Source organism: Lepisma saccharinum, chromosome 6, assembly GCF_977018435.1.
Source record: "Lepisma saccharinum chromosome 6, izLepSacc3.1, whole genome shotgun sequence".
Lineage (NCBI taxonomy): Eukaryota > Metazoa > Arthropoda > Insecta > Zygentoma > Lepismatidae > Lepisma > Lepisma saccharinum.
In genome coordinates, this window is record NC_139234.1 from 72,891,041 (window position 1) to 72,915,871 (window position 24,831).

General features: G+C 41.0%; 1 protein-coding gene across 1 annotated transcript in view; it reads right to left on the reverse strand.

The window, feature by feature from the left end:
* LOC145988881 (multicopper oxidase 3-like) overlaps window positions 1-24,831 on the reverse strand; it is a 52,457-nt gene that overhangs the window by 18,754 nt on the left and 8,872 nt on the right. Inside the window, exons 3-6 of the mRNA XM_083124154.1 lie at window positions 11,635-11,755; window positions 9,278-9,488; window positions 7,010-7,230; window positions 2,336-2,528 (exon numbers count right to left, since the gene is read on the reverse strand). Of these exons, the coding sequence (XP_082980280.1) occupies window positions 2,336-2,528; window positions 7,010-7,230; window positions 9,278-9,488; window positions 11,635-11,755 (746 nt within the window). The remainder of the gene's footprint in view (window positions 1-2,335; window positions 2,529-7,009; window positions 7,231-9,277; window positions 9,489-11,634; window positions 11,756-24,831) is intronic.

Here is a 24,831-nt window from a genome sequence, read left to right on the forward strand (position 1 = left end):
AAACATTGGCTCTGTTATTATTGCATATCTCTTGGTGTGGTAGTTCGGGGCGCAAGCTAAACCTATGTGATCATAGGCATGCCGATAGCCACGCATTGCGTTTATGCGTTTTAGTTGAGTCGAGTCATCGTCAAAGCGTAATCCTTCCCTTTGTACTAATCCTGTTTGCATTATAATCGCGATAAATAAAGAAAAAATCCTTTCGTTTTGTCTACTGCAATAATGTGGTTTTATTTCTCTGTGCTGTGAATATTGTCTTTGCCTAACACTATCCCTGTACCTGAGAGGAGTCTGTGTAATTCGCCGAGTCTCATCGTTCACCGCTGAGTATTACTGAGTTATTAATAAAAAGAATAATACAACGACATAGTACCAAATATAAAATTAATACGCTTAATAATAAAACATAGACCGTATCAATAGTGCGTAACTTTCCGCGGTAAAAATAGATGAGTCTATAGGTAATCTAAACTATTGATAATTTTTTTCTCTGGGATGTAATAGGCACATCCTACCCCTTTGTTATCCTTTGAACTATCGGTGTAAATCATTAGGTGTGTTGGCCATTTTTCTCTGTACAATGCTTGTAGTCCTAGATCTCTGAAGTGATGTATATAATGGTATATCCAGTTGATAAATCAAAGGATGTAGGAGGGTGAAAGTCTTGGTTCGATGTTCTGGATCTAAGTAATGACATTAGACAAAGAAATATGAGGTGGTTTGATTACATCGGCTTCAGCCAATTGTTTTCGTATTTCAAACAATTTATTAAATAGATGAGGATGATTTTCCAAAGATTTGAGGAGGAATTTTATTGTTAATTGAATCCGCCTGTGTCTCAAAGATGTTTCCTTACACTCGATATAAACACTTACATTGGGGCTTGATTGCATAAGACCTAGACAAATTCTCAATGCTTTTCCTTGTAATATATCTATTTTGTCGAGTAGACTGGATTTTTGCTCCCCCTTAACTGAAAGCTGCATAGTCGAAAAATGAGCGAGAACAATTTTTATAAAAAAGAAGTATACTTTTTGGGTGCCCACCCCATTTAGTTGTTGTCATGCTACTGATTATATTTAAAAATTTTGTGTACACCACGAAGGTCAATTCCTAGAAAAACAAAACAAAACTTTTCGCTTCCCATGATTAAGAATAGAGGATGGTAATATTAGATAAGAGTGACGTCACAAAACTCGCAGGTACGAAGGTTCCTAGCTGTCCGCACTACACTCAAAGGAAAAAATGTGTACTGTAACTACATAAAAATCCAGGTCCTAGTTATCAGTAATTACTAGAGACCGGATGTTAGGCAAAATGCCTATTCTTTCCTGTTAGAGATATGATGAAAACGAATGTTTCGAAGGCTAGAGGGGAGGGATTAGCTTCATTTAAAGGCAATTTAATTTTGCCTATTTTGCCTGTTTCATACGATATTGCCTATATTATTTCATAAATGCCAGATATTGCCTATTTTAGGCATTTTCTTTAAAATTGGGACATGACTGAACTCGGTGCATACAATTTCCTGTTCCCAGAATTAGTTTCCGATGCTTCCAAGAAATTTGAAAATAACAGTTAGCGAGTTATTGCAGCTAATAAGGACTTGGACAAATTAAGGGCAATTCAACAAGTTCTGAAAGGTGAAAATATACAAACTGAGTTAGATCCACATGTTCTCGCGTGGAGGTTGAAAGATCTTTTTCAATTCTAAAAAATGTGTTGTTCGATCGCAGACATAACTTGTCGGTTGATCACCTGAAGAAACACCTTGTTGTGATGTGCAACCACAATTAGTGCTTCTTATTCAGAGTACAGTACAAACTTGAAATGCATTTAAACAGTTTCTTTGTTCGAACTGCTGTGTGGAATATATAGTGTAATTTTTTAAACTGAAATAACCCTGTGTGCAGTGATAAAGTGTATATTTAAATAATTTGCATACTGGTTTTAAGTAGCCACCAATTTCTTTTGTCAGACTATTTTGTGTAGCCATTATACAATGGAAAATTTTGGGCTGACGTGGCTCCTGTTTACAGTGATTTATTAAGTACAATATTGGACTGCTGTCTCTAATGATGAGCTCCTGGTTTATTTTAAGCAACTATAAAGAATGTACTGGTGTGTTTCTATATTTTTTAAACACCTATTTCTTTTTCTATGTCTATCTTCATTATTTTGAGTTAAATTTCATTGCCTTTTTTATTGCCTATTTGTATTTTAATGCCTATTTTACTGCCTATTTTTAAAATTATAAGTGCTTATTTGCCTGCCTATTTTATATGTTTTTAGTGCCTAAACATCCGGTCTCTAGTAATTACCATTCATTACTTACCTGAGAATGATATTAGGGTGTCCACCAAAACGGGCTCTATGATATCGCCGTCAGTTGCTATGACAAGTAGCTTATGCCCTTGCACCTGAAGCTGCAGGGGGCATCCCAGCGTTCCTGCATTGATGAGTCTAAAGCGGTATCTCCTTTTGTAACCCACTTCGAAAACAGAATATGGTGTTGAGGTGTTGGTTGACTGTGGAAAGATGAAAATTCTCGACATTAATGTGATCGTGTATTTGTAAACCCGAATTGTCCATCACTATAATCATTTAGTTTGTTGGATAATGTGAAGTGGAAGAATTGAAACAAGACCATCGCCAAAGCTAGTCCATGATAATTTTAATTATACCTGTATTTAAGGAATGGATTTTTATGTATGCTAGTGCAGAGATTGTCAGCAGCTGGTTTGGTGTTTTGTCTCAGTTCTTGAAACTCTAATGATGAAAAGCAAAGAGAATTAACATAATTCACATCCACGTATCTTTACATGTGAACTTATTATATACAGGGAGTACCAAAAGTCCGGTCTCATAGGGAAAGTCGGAAGTCTTGAAGTGATAAATGTTGAATATTGATAATATAGCCTTTGTTTCAAGCAGGAAAAGCATTACGGCAACAAATATTGAAATTGATGCCCCTCTTGAGGCCTGCAGGTATGGATACGAGAATGGAAAGCTCTTTGAACAATGTTGGTGTGATAGCATGGCATGCATCTCGAATGTTTTCTTTGAGATCATCAATTGAACGTGGATGTATGTTGTACACAACAGATTTAAGGTGCCTCCATTTAAAAAAAATCTAGGTTCTCGTTTGTTTGGATTAAGACGGTGAAATTCATCACATGTTTGCCGTTGGGAGAGACCTGAGCCATGCAGAATCACAATTTCGGCTTTCTCTTGCATAGTGTACGTTTCATCCTTGACATCCATTTCATCTACATTCGTTTATTTGCAAGAAATTATCATTACTTCAAGTTTTCCCAGATATCCTTTTTTTTTTGTTCAGATGTCTCGCTGCTCCGACAGAATTCCTCTGATTTGATTTCAATTTTGTCATTTAGCGTCGCTTTTCTGCCACGTTTGGCTAATCGCAACAATGAGGATGAGTGATGATATGAAACTAATGAAGGGACACTCACAAAAAATACGTATAGTCAGTCCGAGATTCCAACCCGGGACCTCTAACATCGTAAGGCGATATGCTAAAAGTCCTTCGGGACAGTGTTTTGTTCCAATGTTTGAAATTGTTGAATCCATCTATGTTTTGTTCCAATGTTTGAAATTGTTGAATCCATCCATGTTTTGTTCCAATGTTTGAAATTGTTGAATCCATCTATGTTTTGTTCTCATGTTTGAAATTGTTGAATCCATCTATGTTTTGTTCTCATGTTTGAAATTGTTGAATCCATCTATATTTTGTTCCAATGTTTGAAATTGTTGAATCCATCTATGTTTTGTTCCAATGTTTGAAATTGTTGAATCCATCTATATTTTGTTCCAATGTTTGAGATTGTTGAATCCATCTATGTTTTGTTCCAATGTTTGAAATTGTTGAATCCATCTAGTCTCATTCTATAGAACTCTGCATAATCTTGTCTTCCATCTGTAGTGTGGAATTGTGTTGTGGTATAGTTCTCGTAACTTACGGGTGTACGGTATTCTTAAATCAGCTCTTAAGAACGACTATCTCCGCTGACTATGTGTTCCTCGCACAAAACTATTAGCCAAGGAAAAGTAGGGTATGATCCATAATCCATTTACCAGTCAAGAAAGTCAAGAAAAAGTTAAGAAATCAACAGGTAGATGAGGAAAAGTCAAGAAATTATGGGTGTAGTCAAGAAGGTTTGCTATTTTTTACAGTATAGTGAATTTACATGGTTATATACCTGTTCTGGGATTGAATATTTGGAAATGAAAATTGTATTGAGATGTGGTTAATATTTTTTCGCTTTGTTTCTTAAGAATTACATTCTTATATGCGTGAAGCTTTGTAATAATATTAAAGTAATGTGGTCATTCCCCATCCAGGATGAAGTCTGAAGCATTAATTTGTACATGCATTAATAATAATTAAAACAAGTTAAAGTACATGTTAAAGTACAATTTCAATTTTCACCTTAACCAGGTGTAACGAGTGCACTCACGGTCCCCGAAATGACGTGTCAATCATACCCCGGCACGGGGCCAAACGTCGTTATGCGTACGGGAAACCGTTCGTGACTCACGGTCGAGTTATCAAGTTCGGTACTGAGACGGTCGTTTATTGTCATACTATTGCGAGGCGGAGATTAATACCTTGAAAAGTTACACTGTTTTGTTTACCTTTGATATGTAGATTCGAACAATCATAAAACACTAATAGCATAATATCTGGTACCTGAAAACGTCAAATAACAACACTGACGAACGGTAAAAAGTGAATATATATTGTAACAACAAAAAAATATTGCAATCAACAACTGTTTACAAAGCCTCCTCACTCTCACAACATTCACGCTATCTCTCTTTCACACACATGAGGTATTTTTACATGTGAAGTATGGATACAAATCATGGATCTCGTTAACATATCATTCCTTTTAATTTTTAAACCTTTATGCGAATTTAGGGCATTTGTCTGCCAGCTCCTGTGCTCTTTTAAATTAACTTAAGTGCCAGCCCTCGGAAAGCGGTTAACAAAGACAATTGGGTCGGCGTGGTTAAATCTTTCGTTCGAATGAACGTATGCATCGAGTCGTAAGCACGACATTATACAAGTTTCTCGGACGGGGGTATTACACATAAGCCTCTCTCGTCCAATGAGAACAACTACACAATTACATAGGGATGCAAAAACTTAATTGGCTCCAGCTGCCGGAATACACTAATCAATCGTCGGCGCGAGCAAAAATTACCTTAAAAACCACTATGCAACATATAATACTATTTCACGCACACGACCTTGCAATAAAAACAACTACGCTTTCCACAATTAAAAAGGACTCATCAGTCAACTATTGACAAATTAAATGGCGCGACGGGGCGGTCGGTTACACAAGAAATGGAGCACACTTTGACAATTTACTAAATATTAAAGAAATGAAATGGAGCTTCTAACCCTGAATGCAGACAATTAAATTAGAACATCTGAACATGAAATTACCCTTTTTTATAACAATACCAAAAATTATCAGACGCGGGGGTTAGGTTCGGGGTTTCCTGAGTAACTTTGCGAATAAGTGAGACTTCGGCGTTAACTGTACGGTGTTGATACTAACGACGCACGTTTACATGGACATGAGACCCTCTGAAGTATACTGTACCAGACTCTGCTACATGGCGTGGTCATTCATCTCTCCTGGACGCGGGACTTGTACACGGTTCCTTTGTGGCGAAATTGTCCTCCGAGGTCGATCGCGACGAAGAATAATGGCGACGATATGGTGTACTTGCACCTCCTCAGAACTTCGGGCGTTCCTCTTGTCACTAGCGTCGGGTGTACGTGGTCACGCGTCGGTTCGGAATCTCTCTGGTGACGGGCTTCGATTCGGCGTCGTTCTGGAAGCGTCGTTCTGGAGTCGTCCTTCAATCTCTCCCTCTGGCTTCGATCGGCGTCGTTCTGGAGTCGTCCTTCAATCTCTCTCTCTGGTGACGGGCTTCGATCGGCGTCGTTCTGAAGACGTCCTTCGGGCTTTGGGCAGTGTTTGGCTTTGATGTCGTCTTTGGCGTTGGCTGACTGGCTTCATCGGAAGATGGCGATGCATCGTTGCGGGGTCAGGGAAGTCGACAGACTCCCTTCTCAATCTCCTTTAGCCGCCCATGATTATGTAGTTAACGCTTGGCAAAAAACAAATCACCGCGTAATCTTCACCAAAATAAGGCGCACACTGGTAACTCTCTATCTGCAACTCGCTCGCGGTACGTAAGGAAACAAAGTCCACGGACACAAAACAATAATCACGCGAGAGTGTAGCGCGGAGCTGCTCTCTCTATGAAATCCGGGTAAAAACTGTGTCTGGGGTGGTAGCACCGCATATATATAAGAGATTCAAATTCGTCCGTTGAAACCCACGCTAAGGTGGCTTCGCTTCGCTTTCTCAGGGGATGGAAATGACCTCTGTCCATTGTCTTGAAACGCGGTCAGCGACGCGTCCTGGATCCTTGCAGGCTTGCTCTCCAGCTGGTTTTCCTGGTCATCCGTGAACATGGGTTCGAACGCCTGCTGCGACTCAAGCCCGGTAGCGGCGAAAATAATCTTTCCTTATCTCCGCGTTGTTGCAAATATGTCCTGTTCTAAGCGGCGGCTGTCACTCAAGAAAAACCCCATCTCCCAACTCCCGACGTCTGGCTCGGATACAAGTTTATTCACAAAAATAAAATCAAACCTCACACTTTCATGTTTGTGTATAAAATGAATCACTAAACAAAAAATAATTTATATCGAACTGCGTTTCACATGTCACTAGATACCGTGACACAGGCTTGTGGTTGGGGTTTTTCATTTAATAAAAATATATATTTTCTTAATTTCCAACTCTTCCTAAGTAAGGGGCGATTAAACACATGTTAAGAAAAATGGAAAAAGGTCAAGAAAAAGGATAGAATTTTGGATTTGTTATTTTGGTAGACACTATGTTAAAGGAATGCAGAATTTTGGCTGACGTTTATATCATATAGGGGGAACATTTGCAGTTACCTCCAAGCGTCCTCTTCCATTGATAAGCACGGTTTCGGGCATTTGACCTGGATCTCTTTTCCATCTCCCGGGGAATTTGTCGGTGCCCAGTTCGTGCATCCAGTCCTGTATAACGATGTAATGGTCTAGATTGTCGTAGTCCCACAAGGATCTAGTAGGATCAAGGTCAATTCGCTCTCGAATGACCAAAGGTCCAGAAATTCCATCCAGCATGTGGAAACCTGAAAACATAAATTTACAATATTTATTTCCCTAGGTGTGCAATCAGTACCAGGTAGAGACAAAAATCGAAAGTTGTGATTGGTTCTGGGGACACCCAGCCTCACCATGGCATAGTGGTAATATCCACTGTATTTGCCGTTCTTCGTAAAATAGAAATGGTTATTGAAATAGAGAGAGAATTAAGACAAATAAGATAAACGATCAGCGTTGCGTTGTGGGGAGGGAAAAATAATAGAACTTTCCAATACGAAAAGTAACAAAGCACTTTAAAATTATAGTTTATCTACCATTTATATTATTTTCGCACAAAAATGAGGTGAGTTAGATTTGACTGTTTGATTTTTAAAATTTAATTTTTATTATTTAACGTCTATTTTCTACCTGTTGTTATGAGGATGAATACGATGAGGCTCTTACAAAATAGTCAGGCCTCAAAGGAAATCGTATTTTTGTTATGTAACAATTTCTGCTACATTTGGCTAATAATAACAACGATTAGACGAATGGTGATTGTATCTCATGGATGAAGAGACAATCGAAGAGGAACACCCTGCCCAGGGTAAGGCTTGAACCTGCGATTCCAAGATGTTGAGTGGACCAATGAGAGGAAAAGATGAAGAGACATAGAAAAATTCTAATAATGGACGCTGGAGGGAGAGGAAGACAGAAAAGTCGTTAAAGACAAGACAAACCTAGAAAGAGAATGAGGAAAAAAATAGATCCTAAGACTCAGAAAATACAAATCAGGAAAAGGAATACAAGTAAAAAATATATATATACTTTAGGTTTCTGGTTTGAGTCAGGCATTGGTGAACCTTTGGTGTCTCTCTTATTAATATTATATAATCTCCGCTTCATACGGATTGTCGCGATTAGTTAAAGTGCCAGAAAACCGACACAAAATAAAAGCGCCTAAATGTATTGAGATAAAATACTGAGACGATTTATGTTGTGAAACTCTACACTCGCCTCAGTGTCGCTTTTTCATACAATATTTTTTGCCCAAATTGCACTTCGATCGACATTGTTCCATTGTTTTTTAGTACATTTATTTTACTTCCTTTAATTAGCCTTTAATTCTTCTCAGTGACAGTGAAAACTTTTCTAATTAATTTTACAAAACATTGCAATGAGTGCCATGGGCGTCGGCAGTGGGGGGGGGGGGGTCGAACCGGTCGGTCAACCCCCTGGAAATTTCCATCTACTTTTTTTTTCAATTTATGGCAATTTATAAACGAAGCACTTTATTTCATCTCATTTTGCGTCATTGTTTAAGAATGGTCTTGAGATATCGAATTTGGTACGAAACTTTCATAATTTGCAACACTGATGCTCTGTTAATTTGTAACTTTCACACGTTTTGAAGCTTCTTATACTACTGCTGCTCCTACTGATACTATTGTTAGAAGTAACTATTATGTAATCTTGGTTGTAACAAGTACTATGTTATATGATTCATATAATGAACGTATTGGATGCTGAAATAAACTAAAACTACTACTGCTGCTACTACTACTAGTATTGTTATTAGGATAATAATAATAATAACATAATTTAAAATACCGATAATGCAATAATTTTAAAAAATAACCCCTCTTTAACAAACTTCTGCATATCCCACTGGTCTGTATCACAATATTTTTGAGGGGAGGGGGATGTCCTCGACATCTTCGATTCGACGCCCCCTAGGAAAATTTCTGGCGACGCCCATCGAGTGCATGAATCTGCAAAAGCTGATCTGTCTCACAACAAGAATCCAATTTCAAGACGTCATTTGAATCGAGACGCAGCCAACGAAAAATATTTTTCGTTGGCTACGAATGGAGGTCATCGTTGGCTACGAATCGAGGTAATATGACGTCACATTTAAGAAGGCAATATAGAATAAATGTAACTTCTGAGAGGTGTTAATCCAATTCTTCAGTTGTTTCATTGTCACTTGTCTTCTAAATATTTCATTGTATGGTAGCTATTCCTACTACAACGTATACAACATATAAACAAACTACTCTCTCAACAAATTCAATTAAGTAAATGCTAACATACCCGAATGTGAGTGCCACCAATGTGTCCCAGCTTTATCTGCCTTAAACTTGTATCTGAAAGTGTTGCCTTGATGTATGGGGCATTGTGTAACCATAGGCACTCCATCCATATACTGGCTTCCATTTTGCAAAATCCCGTGCCAGTGAATGGTTGTTTCTTCTCCCGGGAAATGATTCTCAACGTCCACCATTATGGTGTCACCTTTGCAAACCTGAAAGTAGAAGGAAAAAAGAAAAGCATTCGGTTATTTCTTTTGTGTTCACAATAAAATGGTCCTATAGAAAAAGTTGGAGGTTCTAGCTTCAACTTAGATCTGTACGTACAGTGGGATCCATGAGTATTACCGTGCAAATTGTCCATGACTATTTTCATTAATTTTTCTCTTGCATCCTATGTGTTTTGAAGCGATGGATTTTTATGTTTGCTGGTGCAGAAGTTGTCTACAGCTTTTTTTTAGTTTTCTTTCAATTCTTGAAGCTCTTATTAGGTCAAATATAGTGCACGAACATGGTGATGGACAATTTGCACGGTAATTCTCGTGGATCCCACTGTACCGTGGTAGCGTGACCAGAAGTTTCGTAAAGTTAGAATATTGCCTGCTAAGTACCACGCTTATATTTATCTCAAAACATCGGGGATGTACCCTCTATGCCCCTGCTTCCGATGCCCTTGTTCATTAACAAACTTCACTGTCTTTCTAAGAGCTATTCCCTTCTTTTTTTCAGGAAAAATAGTTAAAATACAGTACAAGCGACAGAGTACGTACCTTTCCATTTCTTTCTTTTTTTTTACAAAGAACGAAACTAAGATTATTTGAATTTTATATTCAATATTGCATGAAGTTTTGTACATTTTAGTTACTAAACGCAATGCAAATAGTAATTGCAATGATATCAGAGATGGAACTGTGTAAATAAGAACCCAGTGACGTAATTCTTTGTTTCATTTTAAATAAGGTAGGTGAGCCAAATGTGGCCATAGTTCCCAAGGTGGTAGTATTTAACAAATGACACTACATCAATCTACACAGTCCCCCTCTGGTGCACTATGCAGAAAACGAACTGTTTCGGGCTAACAACAGCCATTTTAAGTAAGTTACTGTGTCAGGGATCGAGCACATTAGTTGTCGTTGTTATTTTATGGTATGTAAGAAACGTGTGTGTGTGCGTCCTTGAAATTTATGAATGCTAATATTTTATACATATTTTGAAACCTAGTTTAATTATCTTTTTGATCACATAGTTACATTGTAAAAATATTTTTGTGTCAAAGGAACGATACCTATTTTTGTTGGAAAAACGTAGTGAGGCGAGTTCCGAAGGTGGGAACAGGTTACACTCGTCTCTGGAATTTACACTTTTTTTTCACATTACAATACTTTTTTATTAAAGATTAACTAATAATGTTAAATTTGCACAGACTTTAATGAATCACTAAATGTTATTAATATCTTGGGTTTATATGTTAAATACTTCAGTGATAATTTTCTTTTGCGGAAGTGTTTCTTTTATTTATTTTGAAAACAATTAGTAGGATGGAATTGGCAAACATTTTGCTCCAGCTCGGAATTAAATACTACAGAAAATATTTTTTTTCCAGGAATGTTGCCCAATGTTATGACAACTCAAATCGAAAATACGAAGAGATGGAAGCTTGGGGAAATCATTCTACATACGAGGGTCGGTAAATAAGTAACCACTCCGCCACAGAGATCGGTTATGCGTTGTTACTGTATATAATGTCCCCAATCAAAAGTTTCAGACTAATAATTTCTCTAATATATTATTTAAAAATGAATATACATGAATAAATATGTTTCGTTGAGCACAAGCAAGATTTTCTACGAAACTATAAGCAGTGGGTCACATTGGAAACAGATGTAACGGTTTTATAATTCTTTTTTTTCTAAAAGTTACAAGCAATTTTACAAAATTTTTAAATGGTACATATTGTTAATGAGTTATAAGTGTTATTTCTTAAAATTTCATAAATTTATCTCTCATTGGAGATTTGTAAATTGCCCTAGAAACTTAACTATGGCTACCATTGGCTCATCTACCTTATTCAAAGATGTTTTAATATACATGCGATGTATAAAACAAATATAAACAATGATAAACAAAAGACGTAAAACACGCCTACTGGACTCTTTCAAAAAGAGAGGAGGAACATAATGTCAACAGCGAGGTCATTCAAAGCATTCTTGCCACTTTTAATTTATTTCCTTTTAAAGTGTGTGGCCTAATCTATATACGTATAAAAAATCATCATGATGTGCTTGAATCTGAAGTAATCCTCACAACATGTCTCTATACTTGAATGACATAATTCCCACAAGAGTTATCGTATAGACCTACCTGAATAGCTGGTCCTGGTATTTGTCTGTTAACTGACTTCAAAGATCTCTCATATCCATCAGCTGATATACATTGTGGTCTGAAACAGTCATCTCGATTGTTGGAACAATCACCACAAGCTCTGAAATTGAAAGTATGATATTCTTGGTATGGCCATATGACGAGACACGAGGATGAAGTTTCAGGAAGATTCTGTTTACTTTTATTACAAACAGAAACTTAGACATAGAAATCTATTTTTATTATTAGTAGGTGAAACCCAACGTTCTGGAGCGGTCTTTTGACCTACTTTTCGCCTTACGACATTTTACTATAAGGCTGTCTCCCCTTACGATATTTTTCTGTAAGGCTAGACCGGTCCTTTGACCTACTTTTCGCCTTACGACATTTTACTATAAGGCTGTCTCCCCTTACGATATTTTTCTGTAAGCTCAGTTCTAGAGCGGTTCTTTGACCTACTTTTCGTAGTAGGTGGAACCGCCGATCCTAGAACCATCTTTTGACCTACTTTTCGCGTGCAGTGTTGCCAACTCCTCACTCGAAAAAATCACCAAGGTTTTTGTTTTTGGGTATAACCTAACCTAAAGCAAGGAGGTGGCAACCTTGCTTGAGGTATTTTCTCGCAGTGTTGCCAACTCCTCACTCGAAAAAATCACCAAGGTTTTTTTTTCTTGGTCTAACGTAACCTAAAGCAAGGAGGTGGCAATTTTGCTTGAGGCTTGCCTTACAGTGCATAAAGCAAGGTTGCCAACCCACTGGTACTTTTGCCATAGCCTTTTACAAGAAAAAAAAAGAGAAAGGGAAGAGTTAAACAACCGACAGCTTACCCACAGCCTTTTTTGCTCTAACCTAACCTAAAGCAAGGAGCTGGCAACTTTGCTTGTGCAATCAACCCGGTTGACCGCCCTCAAGTGGAGATAAGCGTTGCCAACTCCTCACTCGAAAAAAAAATCACCAAGGTTTTTTTTGGTCTAACCTAACCTAAAGCAAGGAGGTGGCAATTTTGCTTGAGGCTTGCCTTACAGCGCATAAAGCAATTTTTGCCAACCTGCATACAGTGGGCAAGGAGAGCCGGCACTGCTGTAAAAGAGAGAGAGATGGGTGGATGGTAATATAGTATGTGTGTGCGTGTGTGTGCGTATAATATGTAGCGTTATTAACTAGAGTGTGTTGGCAATTTACTTACAACTAAAAAAAAAAATAGAGATGCCAACGTTGGTGTAAGATGAAGAGAGAGAGAGAGATTTATGGCTGGCAACAGTAACGAGCGAATGCGCCATATCGTAATTTTCCAACTCCGTATATCGCGACCTTTGTAAACCTCTCTCGGGGAAACACGATGTGTTATACACACGCGCGCGTGCGCCTGTATTGTGACGCAAACAAACAAACAAAATAATAATTGTTGTCTTTTAGGATACCTGGCCCCTATAACCTCGCGAGGGTGCGTGGTGCCCAACGCAGTTCTAATGGCCGCGGCTAACAAAGTCGTGCCTCTGTAGAGTTTCACGTGTTTTTTTTTTTCTCAAACTTCCATGAAACTCTACAGAGGACCTCCGTAATGCATGCAACGTGTACTAACGACTCTAGTGTTATTTGATGTTGTGATATTTTTGGATATAGAGTTTTATTGTGAGATATAGATAAAAATAATTATGTTTATTATTAATATTTTCTTGATGAAGATGGAGAATGTATGTGCGTGTGTTACAAATAAAGTTGCATGCTTTTTTTAGTGTGTGCATGTGTTTTTGATGTTTCGACACCATCTGAAACGATAAAAAAAATTTATTGTTAATTTTCTCGTGTAAAAACAACAACAAATTTTTTTGTGCAAATTTTCTGATTGTCTCGTGCTATAGTGCAAAAAAGATATTGTAACTGATAACTAATGAAATTGACATTTGTAACTGATCTGAACTAGCGAAATTCGTATTGTGCCATTGTAACTGATTGTGCTAGTACAAAAAATTTCTTATTGTGCAAGAAAATAGATGTTAAAAAACTTGTTAAAACTGCTCTGTGACCCTCTCGTTCTTCACGTCGTAGGCGAAGGACTTCTCTGCAATCAGGATGACACTGCATAGGGTATCCTCGGGCAAGGCATCGTGGAACTCGCAGACGACCTTGATGTTGGTTCGATCGTTGACCACAACCTTCTTTCTCTTAGATGTATTGATGACGAACATCGGCCTCCGTGCTTTGAATTCGCTGGGCGTGTAGTACATGTCCACGCTTCCCTCGGTCACGCGTTTGTAAGCCGTGTAAGCTTCGTAAAGTTTGAGGTAATCGTCTTTGGTCACGTCGAGGTTGTAATTCTCGCGCGGGAACACTTCGTTGCGTCCGTTCTTCAGATAAACGTTCTTGATCTTGCAGTCGTCAAACTTGCTGGAATCTTTTTCCTGATTCTTGTCCCTCCCGGTCTGAAAGAGCACTACGACGAAATCTGGCATGTCGAACTGTATGTTGTTGAACTGCGTCGTCACGTCGAATTCCATGTGACTTCCCGACGCCATCTTCTGCACGCACTGGTAACCGTGAAAGTGAATCAACACCTGCGGACTTTTCAAGATCTCCGCTTTGTACTTGAGGGCGTAGTTCGTTTCGTATTCCACCACCGGCATTCTCAATTCCATGCTCCGGATGACGCATTTCGCCGCTTCGGGTAAAGTGTTGGCTATCGGCGTGGTGCCGTCCGGACCCAAAGTAGCGTATCGCATCAGTGCGTCGTTGTCGTTGGCCGCTCTTCGAAACGTGACCCTCAGTCCTCCCTTCCACATGATCTCCTTGTAGTCCGAGAAGAAACCAGGCAGCAGACGCATGGGAAAGAGCACCGTGTGACTTGTCGTCGATATTTTGGTTCCTGCTTCGAATCCCCCGGCCTGATAGTATGGTGCGTCCGTTTTGGATAATTTCAATGTTCCCACTGCCGTCGACGTGATGCCTGGATAATCTATTCTGTCGATGACGGTGTTGTGTTTCCTCACCTCCACCTGCGAGAACAGGTGAGGCACGAAGTTGTCCACGAGTATCAAGTTTGCTGCTGCGGGAAACGCTTCTCCGCTTTCCTTCTTCACCACGTCGAATTGAAGGTAGAGGTCCGCTCTGTGAGGATGAATGAACCCATCCCCTACGTCCACGTCGTATTCGATCTCCCTGTTCGCCTCGTTCAGATTGGCGAACGTGCGACGGTTGGGAGGGAAAGATTGCAATTCGTAACTTTCGATTTGCTCCATTTTACATGTATGGTTATTTATTATAAGTTGATCTCCACGATGGCCGTCGTAGTGGCACCTGCGAAATCCACCACGTCTCCTTTCTCGTTCGTCACCACCAACTCTATGTCGTCTATGCGGTTGCGACATACTGGAAAATAGATCGGCGAAGAGGGCGTGTAGATGATCGGTTCCATGAACTCGGAACTTGGTTTGAACGTGGCTATGATTCCCGTCTGCTTGTGACTTCCTAACAATCCGTCCGAAGATTTCGTGATCATGCCTTCCGCCACGTTACAGTGTACGTTCAGAGTCTCTATGGCCAAGAATTTAGGAATGTTGGTTGCTACGTGCTTGATGCCAGCTTCGAGTTTGGTGTCGTTCTCGAAACCTAAAAGTTCTCCCATGGTGCCCAGGTCCACGGTCTCCGTCGCGGATAGGATTTCCACTCTGTGCGTGACCGAATTTTGAGAAAGGTATGTGCCTTTGGGTAACTGAGCTTGCAAAGTGGAAAGATTGTATTGTCCTGGCGTGACGACGATGTGTTCGCTTCCGACGCTAATTTTGTTGTTGTGCTGCGTAACATTGGGTATGAGGTACATGCTGTAGAATGCACGCAGAGCCACGGATTTAGGATAGACGATGTCGTCGTGCAGCGTGAGTTTCAAGATTGAAGATTCGCTCGTGAGATGGAACACGCCCATCGTGTTTCAGATTCCACAATGCTTTCTGAAAATGTTCCACTGAGGGGTTATTTATTTTAGACATGTATGCGAGAACGGAAAGGCATAGGTGGCCGCAGTTAACATCGGTGAAACCCTGGATGCGTTTGTCATTGTAGTAGAGGTTGGCAACACTGAGATACTTCACCAACCTGGCAGGTGGTGTGCCACCGAACGAATCGAAAACAAATGCATTGTTATCGTCAATTTTGAGGTAGCATATCCAATGTGTACCAGGATTTTTGTAACTGTCCAGGTTGACCACGCCATACTCCTTTTTCTTCACAGCAGAGGGTAGAGAATCGGACATGAAAACACCCCTGAAGTGTTTGATTTGTAACGGTCCGATCAGAGATTCAATATCGAAGTTGGACAGGGCTTCTTCTTTTTTTTATATTTCTTCAAAGCATCGAGGTTGCTTTTTTGTTTTTTGGTTATACCTTTCCCCTTCTTCTCCATAGCCAGGTTGTGACGTTTCTGTTCTTCCAACTCGGCCTTGTTCTTCTTCGAGTCGATGACGGTTTTCGCGATGGCGGCACTTCCACCGGCCAAACTTCCAACGGCCCCCAATGCTGCCAGGATGGCCGGGATGCTGAATATGAAACCTCCGATCTTTTGCTGTTTCCGCGAACGCTGCAATCTTTTCAATTGAGGTGTGCTGAGCAGCAATTTCATTCCGTGTCCTTTCGACAAGCAAGAACGTTTCTTCTCGCGTTGTTTCTTGGTGAGTAACCCATCGAGGGCACCTAGATTTTTTAGATTCGAATATGGTATCTGGTACACGACACCCTTGGGCTTCATGTTGATGCTCTATGTGTTATTTTCACGGTATGTTATTTATATATATATTCTGAGATTTTTTCTTGTGTAGTTTTTTACGGTATGTTATTTATATATTTTCAAGGCCTCGCAGTCGTTACACAAATTCTATAACGTGCTTCGTTTTCTTGCCAAGAAGTTCCTTTGTCCCCTTGTACACGATTCGAGTTTTGTTCTCGATTAAAGTAGATAGCTTCTCGTCGGATAACATGTTAGCATATCGATCTGGTAAAAATAGACTGTATTGTGCGTTGAGCAACAGGCGTACCTTGGGACCATACTGGGTAGAAACGATTGAACCGAAAGTTATCGTGTAAGGTTTGTCGACTTCCAATTCCTGAATTTTTACATACTCGACTGACAAATTTAGCATTTGTTTTAATGCTTGGAGATCACTCATTTTTTCAGTCGTCATATCGAAGAAGAGAAATTTTCAGTGTGTGTGTTAGGGAAATTTAATTGTTTTTCACCATGTGTGTGTTATTTATATATACCGAAGATTATTTTTTTATGATGTGTGTTATTTATATATCAAGTTTTTTTTTTCACGATTTGTATCGTATATATATTATTATTTTTTAACAGAGGAAGAAAGTTCGTGCTTCGGAAAACGCGAGGATGTGCGTAGTGATATCTTCCTTCTCCTGCATAGACTTGTACCAATCATCAGTATACTGTCTTCTTCCCTGCATCGCCTCGTTTAGTTCGTCCGACCTCTCGTTCAATTTTTCCCCAGCAGCCGAAAGCAGAATGTTGAGATCACTGCACCTCAGGCCGCTGATCTCCCGAAGAAGGTCCTTGAGAACCATTTCACAAGGGATGCGAAATTCCGGCGTCGTTCTTGCTATGATTACAAGTTTATTAACATCCCCGTTTACTACTTTCTTGAATATTTTAGATAGTAGTTCGTGCGGCAAATCAGTTATGCAAGCCATGTTGTTTTTTTACTGTATGTTATTTATATACCCCACCCCAATTTTTGTTTCGTGTTCATGGCGATGGTGGTGCCTAGTGCGGCGACCCGTTCACCCAGCGATGCGTCTCTGCTCACGAACCTTTCGAAAGCTGCGTGCTCTAACTTTCTGTCTGCTTCGTGACGTGCATTCAGATCCGTCTGCGTGGTGTTGTAGGCGATGTCGTGATCTTTGCATGCGGCGTCCAACGGATTCACACCCTTGTCTCCCCTCTCCAATCTTTTCTCGAGTTTGGTACCCGGTCCGCAGTACTGATAGCCAGGTAGATGCATCTCGAAAGGTAACTTGTTGATGATGTCGTTTACGAGTCCCTTTCCTTCGGCCACGTTCCAGAATTTCGGAGGCAGCGTGTTGATGATTTTGATGAGGTAACCTATGCCCTTGTCGTCGTTCACGATGAAGTTGGAAAGTTTCGTGCTGATCATGTCCACGATGCCAACCTTCTCGTTGTAGAAATTACGGTTGCCTGCATTCTCTTCGCCGGCTATCACCAACAATCGGTCCACGAGTTTCCTAACGTCGTCCACCCAAACGAATTCTTTGGGTAGCGTGTTGTAGCGTTTGACGCCGCTGCCCGTTTTGACCTGGTTCCAAATCGGTTTGATGAGATTCCTGTACTTCTCGCCGCTGCTCGATTTCACCCTATTCTGCGAGGCGTCGTTGTTCTGGTACAAGGCATCCGTCATGATCAGAATTTCCTTGTAACTCTGGTAATCTTCGTCGGTGTAATCTTTCGGCTGCTTTTTGGCGACGAGTTCCCACAGTCCCACCGTACCCGGATACCTGTTCCAACTATCCTTGTCGCCTAAATTGACTTTAATGTCGTTGCCTTCGAAGGTCAAATTCGATTTCCCAATCTTCCACACCACACCGCCGCCTTCGCTGGTTTCCATGCTGGGATACAATCCGAACACTTCATCCTTGTCGAATTTCCCCGTGCTCAGGTAGTCTCGTGCCAAAGGTCCCAACTCGATCTTATCCGAAGACGACGACGTGCTGCCTATGGCTCGACGTCGTGCAGGTGCATCCTTCAGTTCGAACGGCGTCGAAGGAATGCTCGAAATGGGCGTGGGTACGGTGTAACTTTTAGCTGCGAGCGGCACGAGTTCATTAATCAAATTTTTATTTTGTTCCGTGACACTTTTAATTTCTTTACCTAGACCGCTGATGGCATCGATCACAGGTTGATCCTGACGTTTCTTCTCTTCGTAGAATCCGCGATTCTCGGATTTCCAACCTTTGAAGCGTTTCGCGAGGTAATCGCGAAGCTTGAGATTTTCGTCTTCGATTTTTCGTTTCGTCATGACGTTATTTATATACGTCGTTTCTCACAACGTCGCAACGTTTAGAAAGTCGTTGATTTTGTTTCTGTATTTTCCGTCGTTGGGTTTCCTCGTCATGTCGATCGTCGCGAATCCGAAATCGTCACCGTTCCAGCAAGTAGAGCAGCCTTCCGAAAATTGATTGTAGTTCATGTCTCCGCCTACGTAGTCATCGTACGCGTGCTTGAGGTTGGTGTGATCTTGACGAAACAAACATATGAAATTAGCGTTGTCGCGTACTAACTGTTTTGGAATTTTGGAAAACGTTTGAGCTAGGTAGAAACAATCCATTCCTTTGTGACGACCTTGCGTGAAAAAGTTGCGAATTTCATTTTGATTTTCCAGGATGGCGTCGTCGAACACGACGACTAAATTTTCACGACAATCGTCGAGTGGTTTTATTTCCGAGGCGAACGTTGCAATGTCCAGACCATCGTACAGTTTCATCAGTTGCTGGTATTTGGATTGCTCCAAACTTTTCGAGAACACGTACAGGTGCCTGTTCTTCCAATTTAACCAATTCGGTGCGAGGAGAAAATTGTCCACGAGCAGTGTCGTTTTCCCACACCCCGAAGGACCTACGATCAGACAGCGGATGCTGTCGGGAAGCAACTTGCCGTTCTTTTTCTTCGTTTGACTTTCCGGATCCGGTAGACGCTTCACCACGTTCCACGTACTCACAAGATCACTTCGTTCGCGTCGATCCAACTTTTTTCCGGAAGTCCCAGCCATTTGACAAACAGTTTGTCACCTTTCCTACGCAATACTTTCTCGATGAGGTACGTGTCGGGGTGTTTTGTTTTAGAGAGTTCCTCTTCGTAAAATCTTCCTTTCAAAATTTCGCCGCTACTATCTTTTATTATATACGTGTGTCGGTTTCCGGGTAGAACTCGAACCACCGTAAAAAGTTCCGTGCTCCAATTTTTTGTGAATCCCTTCTCGAAGGTGCGTTTGAATTTGCTGATCCTCACCTGGTCTCCAATTTTGTATTTAGCTTTTTTTGTCGTGGGTGTGTACTTTGGACAGTAAACTGTAGAAATTAAACGCTGCTCGTCAGATTTCGTAACGTCGGCTGGCTTCATGCCTATCGTTCTGTGCACCGTATCATTATAGGTGTCGACGAGTTCCGGCAGGATGTCGACCCATTTGTAATTTCCCCGAAGCGTGAATCGTTTCCACATGTGTGTTTTCAAGGTTCGATTGAATCTTTCCACGATGCTGGCTTTGATGTGACTGAAGCTCGAATAATGTCGAATCTTGTGTTTTTGAATAAACTTTTGGAATACGGAGTTGTAAAATTCTTTACCGTTGTCCGTTTGCAGAAACCGTGGTCGTCTGCCGCCGCTTTCGCGAAAAATTAATTTGAATGCTTCCGTGACGCATGTTCCCGTTTTGGCTTTCAAAGGTAGAGCCCATGCGAATTTCGAAAACGTGTCTATGACGGTGAGAAGGTACTTGTTGCCCTTGTTCAATTTATGCACGCTTTTCAAATTGCCGCTACTCATCTCCACGAGGTCGCTTTGCCAGAGGTCGTCGATGCCCTTGGTTACCACAGCCAAACGTTCGTAGTTGCGGCGTGCAGGTTTATGCAATTCTTCGACGATGGCTTGCCTAGACATTTTTTCTTAGAGATTACGTTTCAAGAGAAGCACAAGCGTGATGGGATTCAAAGAGGGTGGCACTTCGCTCGTGTTTTGAATGATCAGCTTATCGCCGGCACTCACGTCGAAAACGGTGAGATCTTCGTCTTCGTGTATTTCATATATGTTGCGCGTTTCGTTCCAATGTGCCAGAGGAATGTTTCCTGCTTTCTGGACACCACGATTCGATATCAAAGTCATGGTGGGAACGCTAGCTTTTCTACCGTGAGACCAGTACGAAAATTCGTTTATCTGAATCGTGCCATCGAGGAGAAACTTGTAGTACGGATGATAAGGATGTAACATGTACAGTTTGTTACCTTCGACGAACGTGGAGATTCTTTGTTGATTGGGTACGCTGTTGATTTCGATGGCTTGCAGAGAATGCAGTTTAGCGAATTTAGTGTCGACGCCGAGCAGATTACTGTGAACTTGTCCGAGTTTATTTTCGATGGGCAGCAAATGCTCGACTATGGTATCCGTTACGGCAGAAAACGACGGTTTGATTTTCACTTCCACGTTCAACTGCTTGTAGTTTTCGTTGAGTTCTTGCAACTTGGCACCGAAAGAGGCCAGCGTCGATTCCTGCGTGGATTCCAGCACTCCAACTTGATCTCTGATGTTGACGACGATGTTCTGAAGGTTCTCGACTTGATTCAATTTCGAGCTCTTCTCGGTAAGATCGTTCACGATGCTTCGCATCTCTGTAAACTGCGTGTGAAGATCGGCGACGCTCTGCGAAGTGGGCAGCGTCGACACCAGCGAACTAATTTCGTCTCGAATCTCTTCCACGTTCGCCGTTTCCGTTTCTAGTCGTTTCAGCATTCGAGATATGTTTCTTTTCAAAGCGTGCAATTCTTTGGAGGTGGGGAGATTGGCCACTTTACTCTCGAGAACGCTCAACGAACTTTTGATGTCGCTCGATTCGGATAGTGCCGTCACCGCCGTTTTCAATTTTTCCAAATCTTCGCTCGAAGGCACGCTCGTCCGTAACGATTCCAAGTCACCCTGTATGTTGTCCAGTACGTGATGAAAATGAGCGAGATTAGTTTCGACGTTCAAATTTTCTAAATATTCGATCTTCTGCTGAACCGTGCTCAACGTGTCTTGAATGCTCGTCAACGCTCTCGCTTCAGCGTGAATATTTTTAATTTCTTCGTTGATCAATTCCAAGGACGCCTGAAGCGTAGCGATGGTGGTTTGAATGTGTTCGAAATCTTGATAGGCCTCCAATTGAATTTTTATGTTCGCGACGCTTTTACCGATGACCTGCAGTTCGTCCGACGATGGTAGGTTCGTCATGGTATCTTCCAAAGTCTGCAACTTGGATTTAATTTCTTCCAACGTGCTGGTGAATTCTTCTTGTAATTTGGAAACGACGACATGCAAGCGTTCTGCGTCTATATCGTTCACGACGGTTTGAAGTTCAGAGAAATTCTTTTCTATTGCGGAAGTTCGTTCTTCGATTTCGAGTTTCAATTTTTCCAAATCTTCATTTTTCGCTTGAAATTGCTGTAATTTGGCCAAATCATTTTGAAGCGAATCCACGCTCAACTGTATATTTTGAACGTTGTCGTAAGAAGGTACGTCGACATAATTTTTTATCAGCGTCTTCAGTTCGGAATCGATTTTCAGAATGGGATCGAGACATTGCGTTTGGAGCGTAGCGATTTCCGACTCTAAACTTTTGTTTAAGGTTTCCTGCAAAGCGATCAAATCGGTCCTCAACTTCTTAACTCGAATGTCCAACATGAGAATCTCTTCTGCATGGTCTACACGCTTGGTGTTGCCGAAAATGTCGTTAGGCATTTTGTTAACGGTTATTTATAATAGGATAGACGATTCGTAATTCTACGAAGAGAGGAATAAGTTTATCGTAATCTCCGAGAAGTTGAACGTAAAGATAATCTCCTGCAGACACATCGTATGCCATGTTAGAAAGCATCTTGTCGTGCTTGATTCGAAAAATGTTCTTGCCGGTAGATATTTTGATTTCGCCTGCGTTTTCCGGATTCACGGTGATTTGAAGTTTCCCGTCGATCGGAATTTCGTAAAAATGTAAATTGTTATTAAAAACATAAAATATCTTGCCCACGTCCTCATCCAATTTCGTCCAAATGCTGTTGAGGTGAATGATCAACAGACCGTTGAGTTTAGTTAATACGGAAGGTAGAAATTCATGATCTGTCGTCGTGTGGTGTACAGTCTCCATTGTTTGCTTTCGGAAACCAAAGAGATTCATGTTGGTTATTTAAGAAAAAATTGAGAACGTATCTAATATAAATAACACCACAAAAAAATGTGTGCAATTTAGTAACCATCTTTTTTTCTTAGCAAAAGAATGGAGAAGAAGGAAGCGAAACGTGCATGCAACCAATGTGGGAAATATATATCCATTTCTAACTTGAGAAGACATCGGAAGGATGTGCATGGCAAAGGATCAAGTAAGAGAGAGCTCGATGTTGACGATCAAGCGCCACGAAAGAAGCAGAAGAGTGCCGGCGAAAGTATTCGAAATATTTTAACCGAGGAGACTTTCCGATCTGAAGAAACATCTGATCTAAACAACTTTTTTCGCTCGGTCAAAAGCAAGTTAATTTCGTCTATCACCGAAGCTTTGTTGCAATGCTCGTTGAAAATCCACCTCATCGTTTCCGTCATTTACGAAAACGTAAAAAAAGAGCGAGAAACTTTCCATCATTACACTGGTGTAAAGAGCCTCCACGCCGCCGACGTCGATGAGGTGGATGCCATTTGCAACCAGATGATTGACGCTTTGTTGAACAAGCACGAGACTTTCCAAAAACGTGGATCGGGTTGGACACTTTGCGGTTCGCCTCACACTTTAACTTTGAAGGTGGCACGATACAACCCGATGGGAGCATCCAGCTACATCAATTTGCCCCCGGAAATAGCCAGTAAGAAAGCCATCATCAACATTCAAAATGAGGATAACAGATGCTTTTTGTGGTGCATCATTGCCGATCATCACCCAGCCAATGATGACAAACATCGTTTATACCACTACAACAAGCCGGAATATCTCTCAGAATTTGAAAAACCTATGGCTGGCATTAATTACCCCGTAAATCTACGAGACATTAGTAAATTTGAGGCACAGTACAAGACAGATAAAAACGAAAATATAGCAGTACACATCTTCGGATTAGACAAAAACAACACCATCCACGTTCTCAGACACAGCAACATTAAAAGTAATCGTGTCATCAGATTACTCCTGATCGAAGATGATGATAATTATCATTACTGTCTAATTCAGAATCTTCCAAAATTAACAAGAAGTCAAATTACCACAGATCACCATAAAATTGGAGTATGCGACAGATGCCTGAGTATATTCTACGGTCAAGGAAAAAAGAATGCTGATGAAGAACTCCGAGATCATCATGAAATGTGTAGTAAACATTCGGCTACGACTATCAAAATGCCTTCTCGAGACATGACATTTTCCAACTACACCGCATTACTCTGGCATCCCGTGGTGATATGCGCCGACTTTGAAAGTTTCCAACTTCCACTCGCCACATGCGAACCGAATCCCAGCACATCGAGCACCACCGAAATTCTACATCACGAAGCCTGCGCTTTTGGATTGATAGTCAACAACACAGACAATCTTATTTTACATCGTGGCAATGATGCTCCACAAATATTCGTTCAAACCTTGAAACGGATGGCCATACAATTCGCTCCTCCACTAAGAGAAGACAAAGCAATGAAGCCTCTTACCCAGGAAGAGAAGGAAGCATACGACCTTGCCTCTCAGTGTGGTGTGTGCGAAAGTAACTTCACCCTCGAAAATGTCAAAGTTCGCCACCATAACCATCGCACAGGAAAATATGTAGCCCCCCTGTGTAACAACTGTAATCTACAAATCAAGAAACCGAATTTTATTCCAGTATTCATTCACAATTTGGAGGGCTACGACGCCAAAATCTTCATAAAGGAGATGGGATGCGACGCTCAACCCATTAGCGTCATAGCTCGCACCAACGAGAAATTCATTTCATTCAGCAAGAAGGTGGACGTTGGAAATGGCAATCACGTAGAAATTCGCTTCTTGGACTCCTACAACTTTCTGTCTTCGAGTTTGGCGACACTCGCGTCTCAACTCACCGACGATGATTTGATCGCCACCAGGAAATGTTTCGGCGACCAACATTTAGCACTGTTGAGACGCAAGTGTGTTTACCCGTACGAATACATGACGGATGCTTCCAAATTCTCAGAAACATCGTTACCACCGAGAGAAGCATTCTACAGTCGTCTTAGCGACACCCGTTGCAGCGAAGAGGACTACCATCATGCTCAGCTCGTGTGGTCTACATTCTCTTGTCAAACCATGGGCGACTATCACGATGTGTATCTGAAACTGGATGTTACGCTATTGAGCGATCGTTTTCATCTCCATCGCTCGAGAGGAATGGCAGCATATGGTTTGGACCCCGCTTTCAGCTACACCACACCGGGTTATTCTTGGCAGG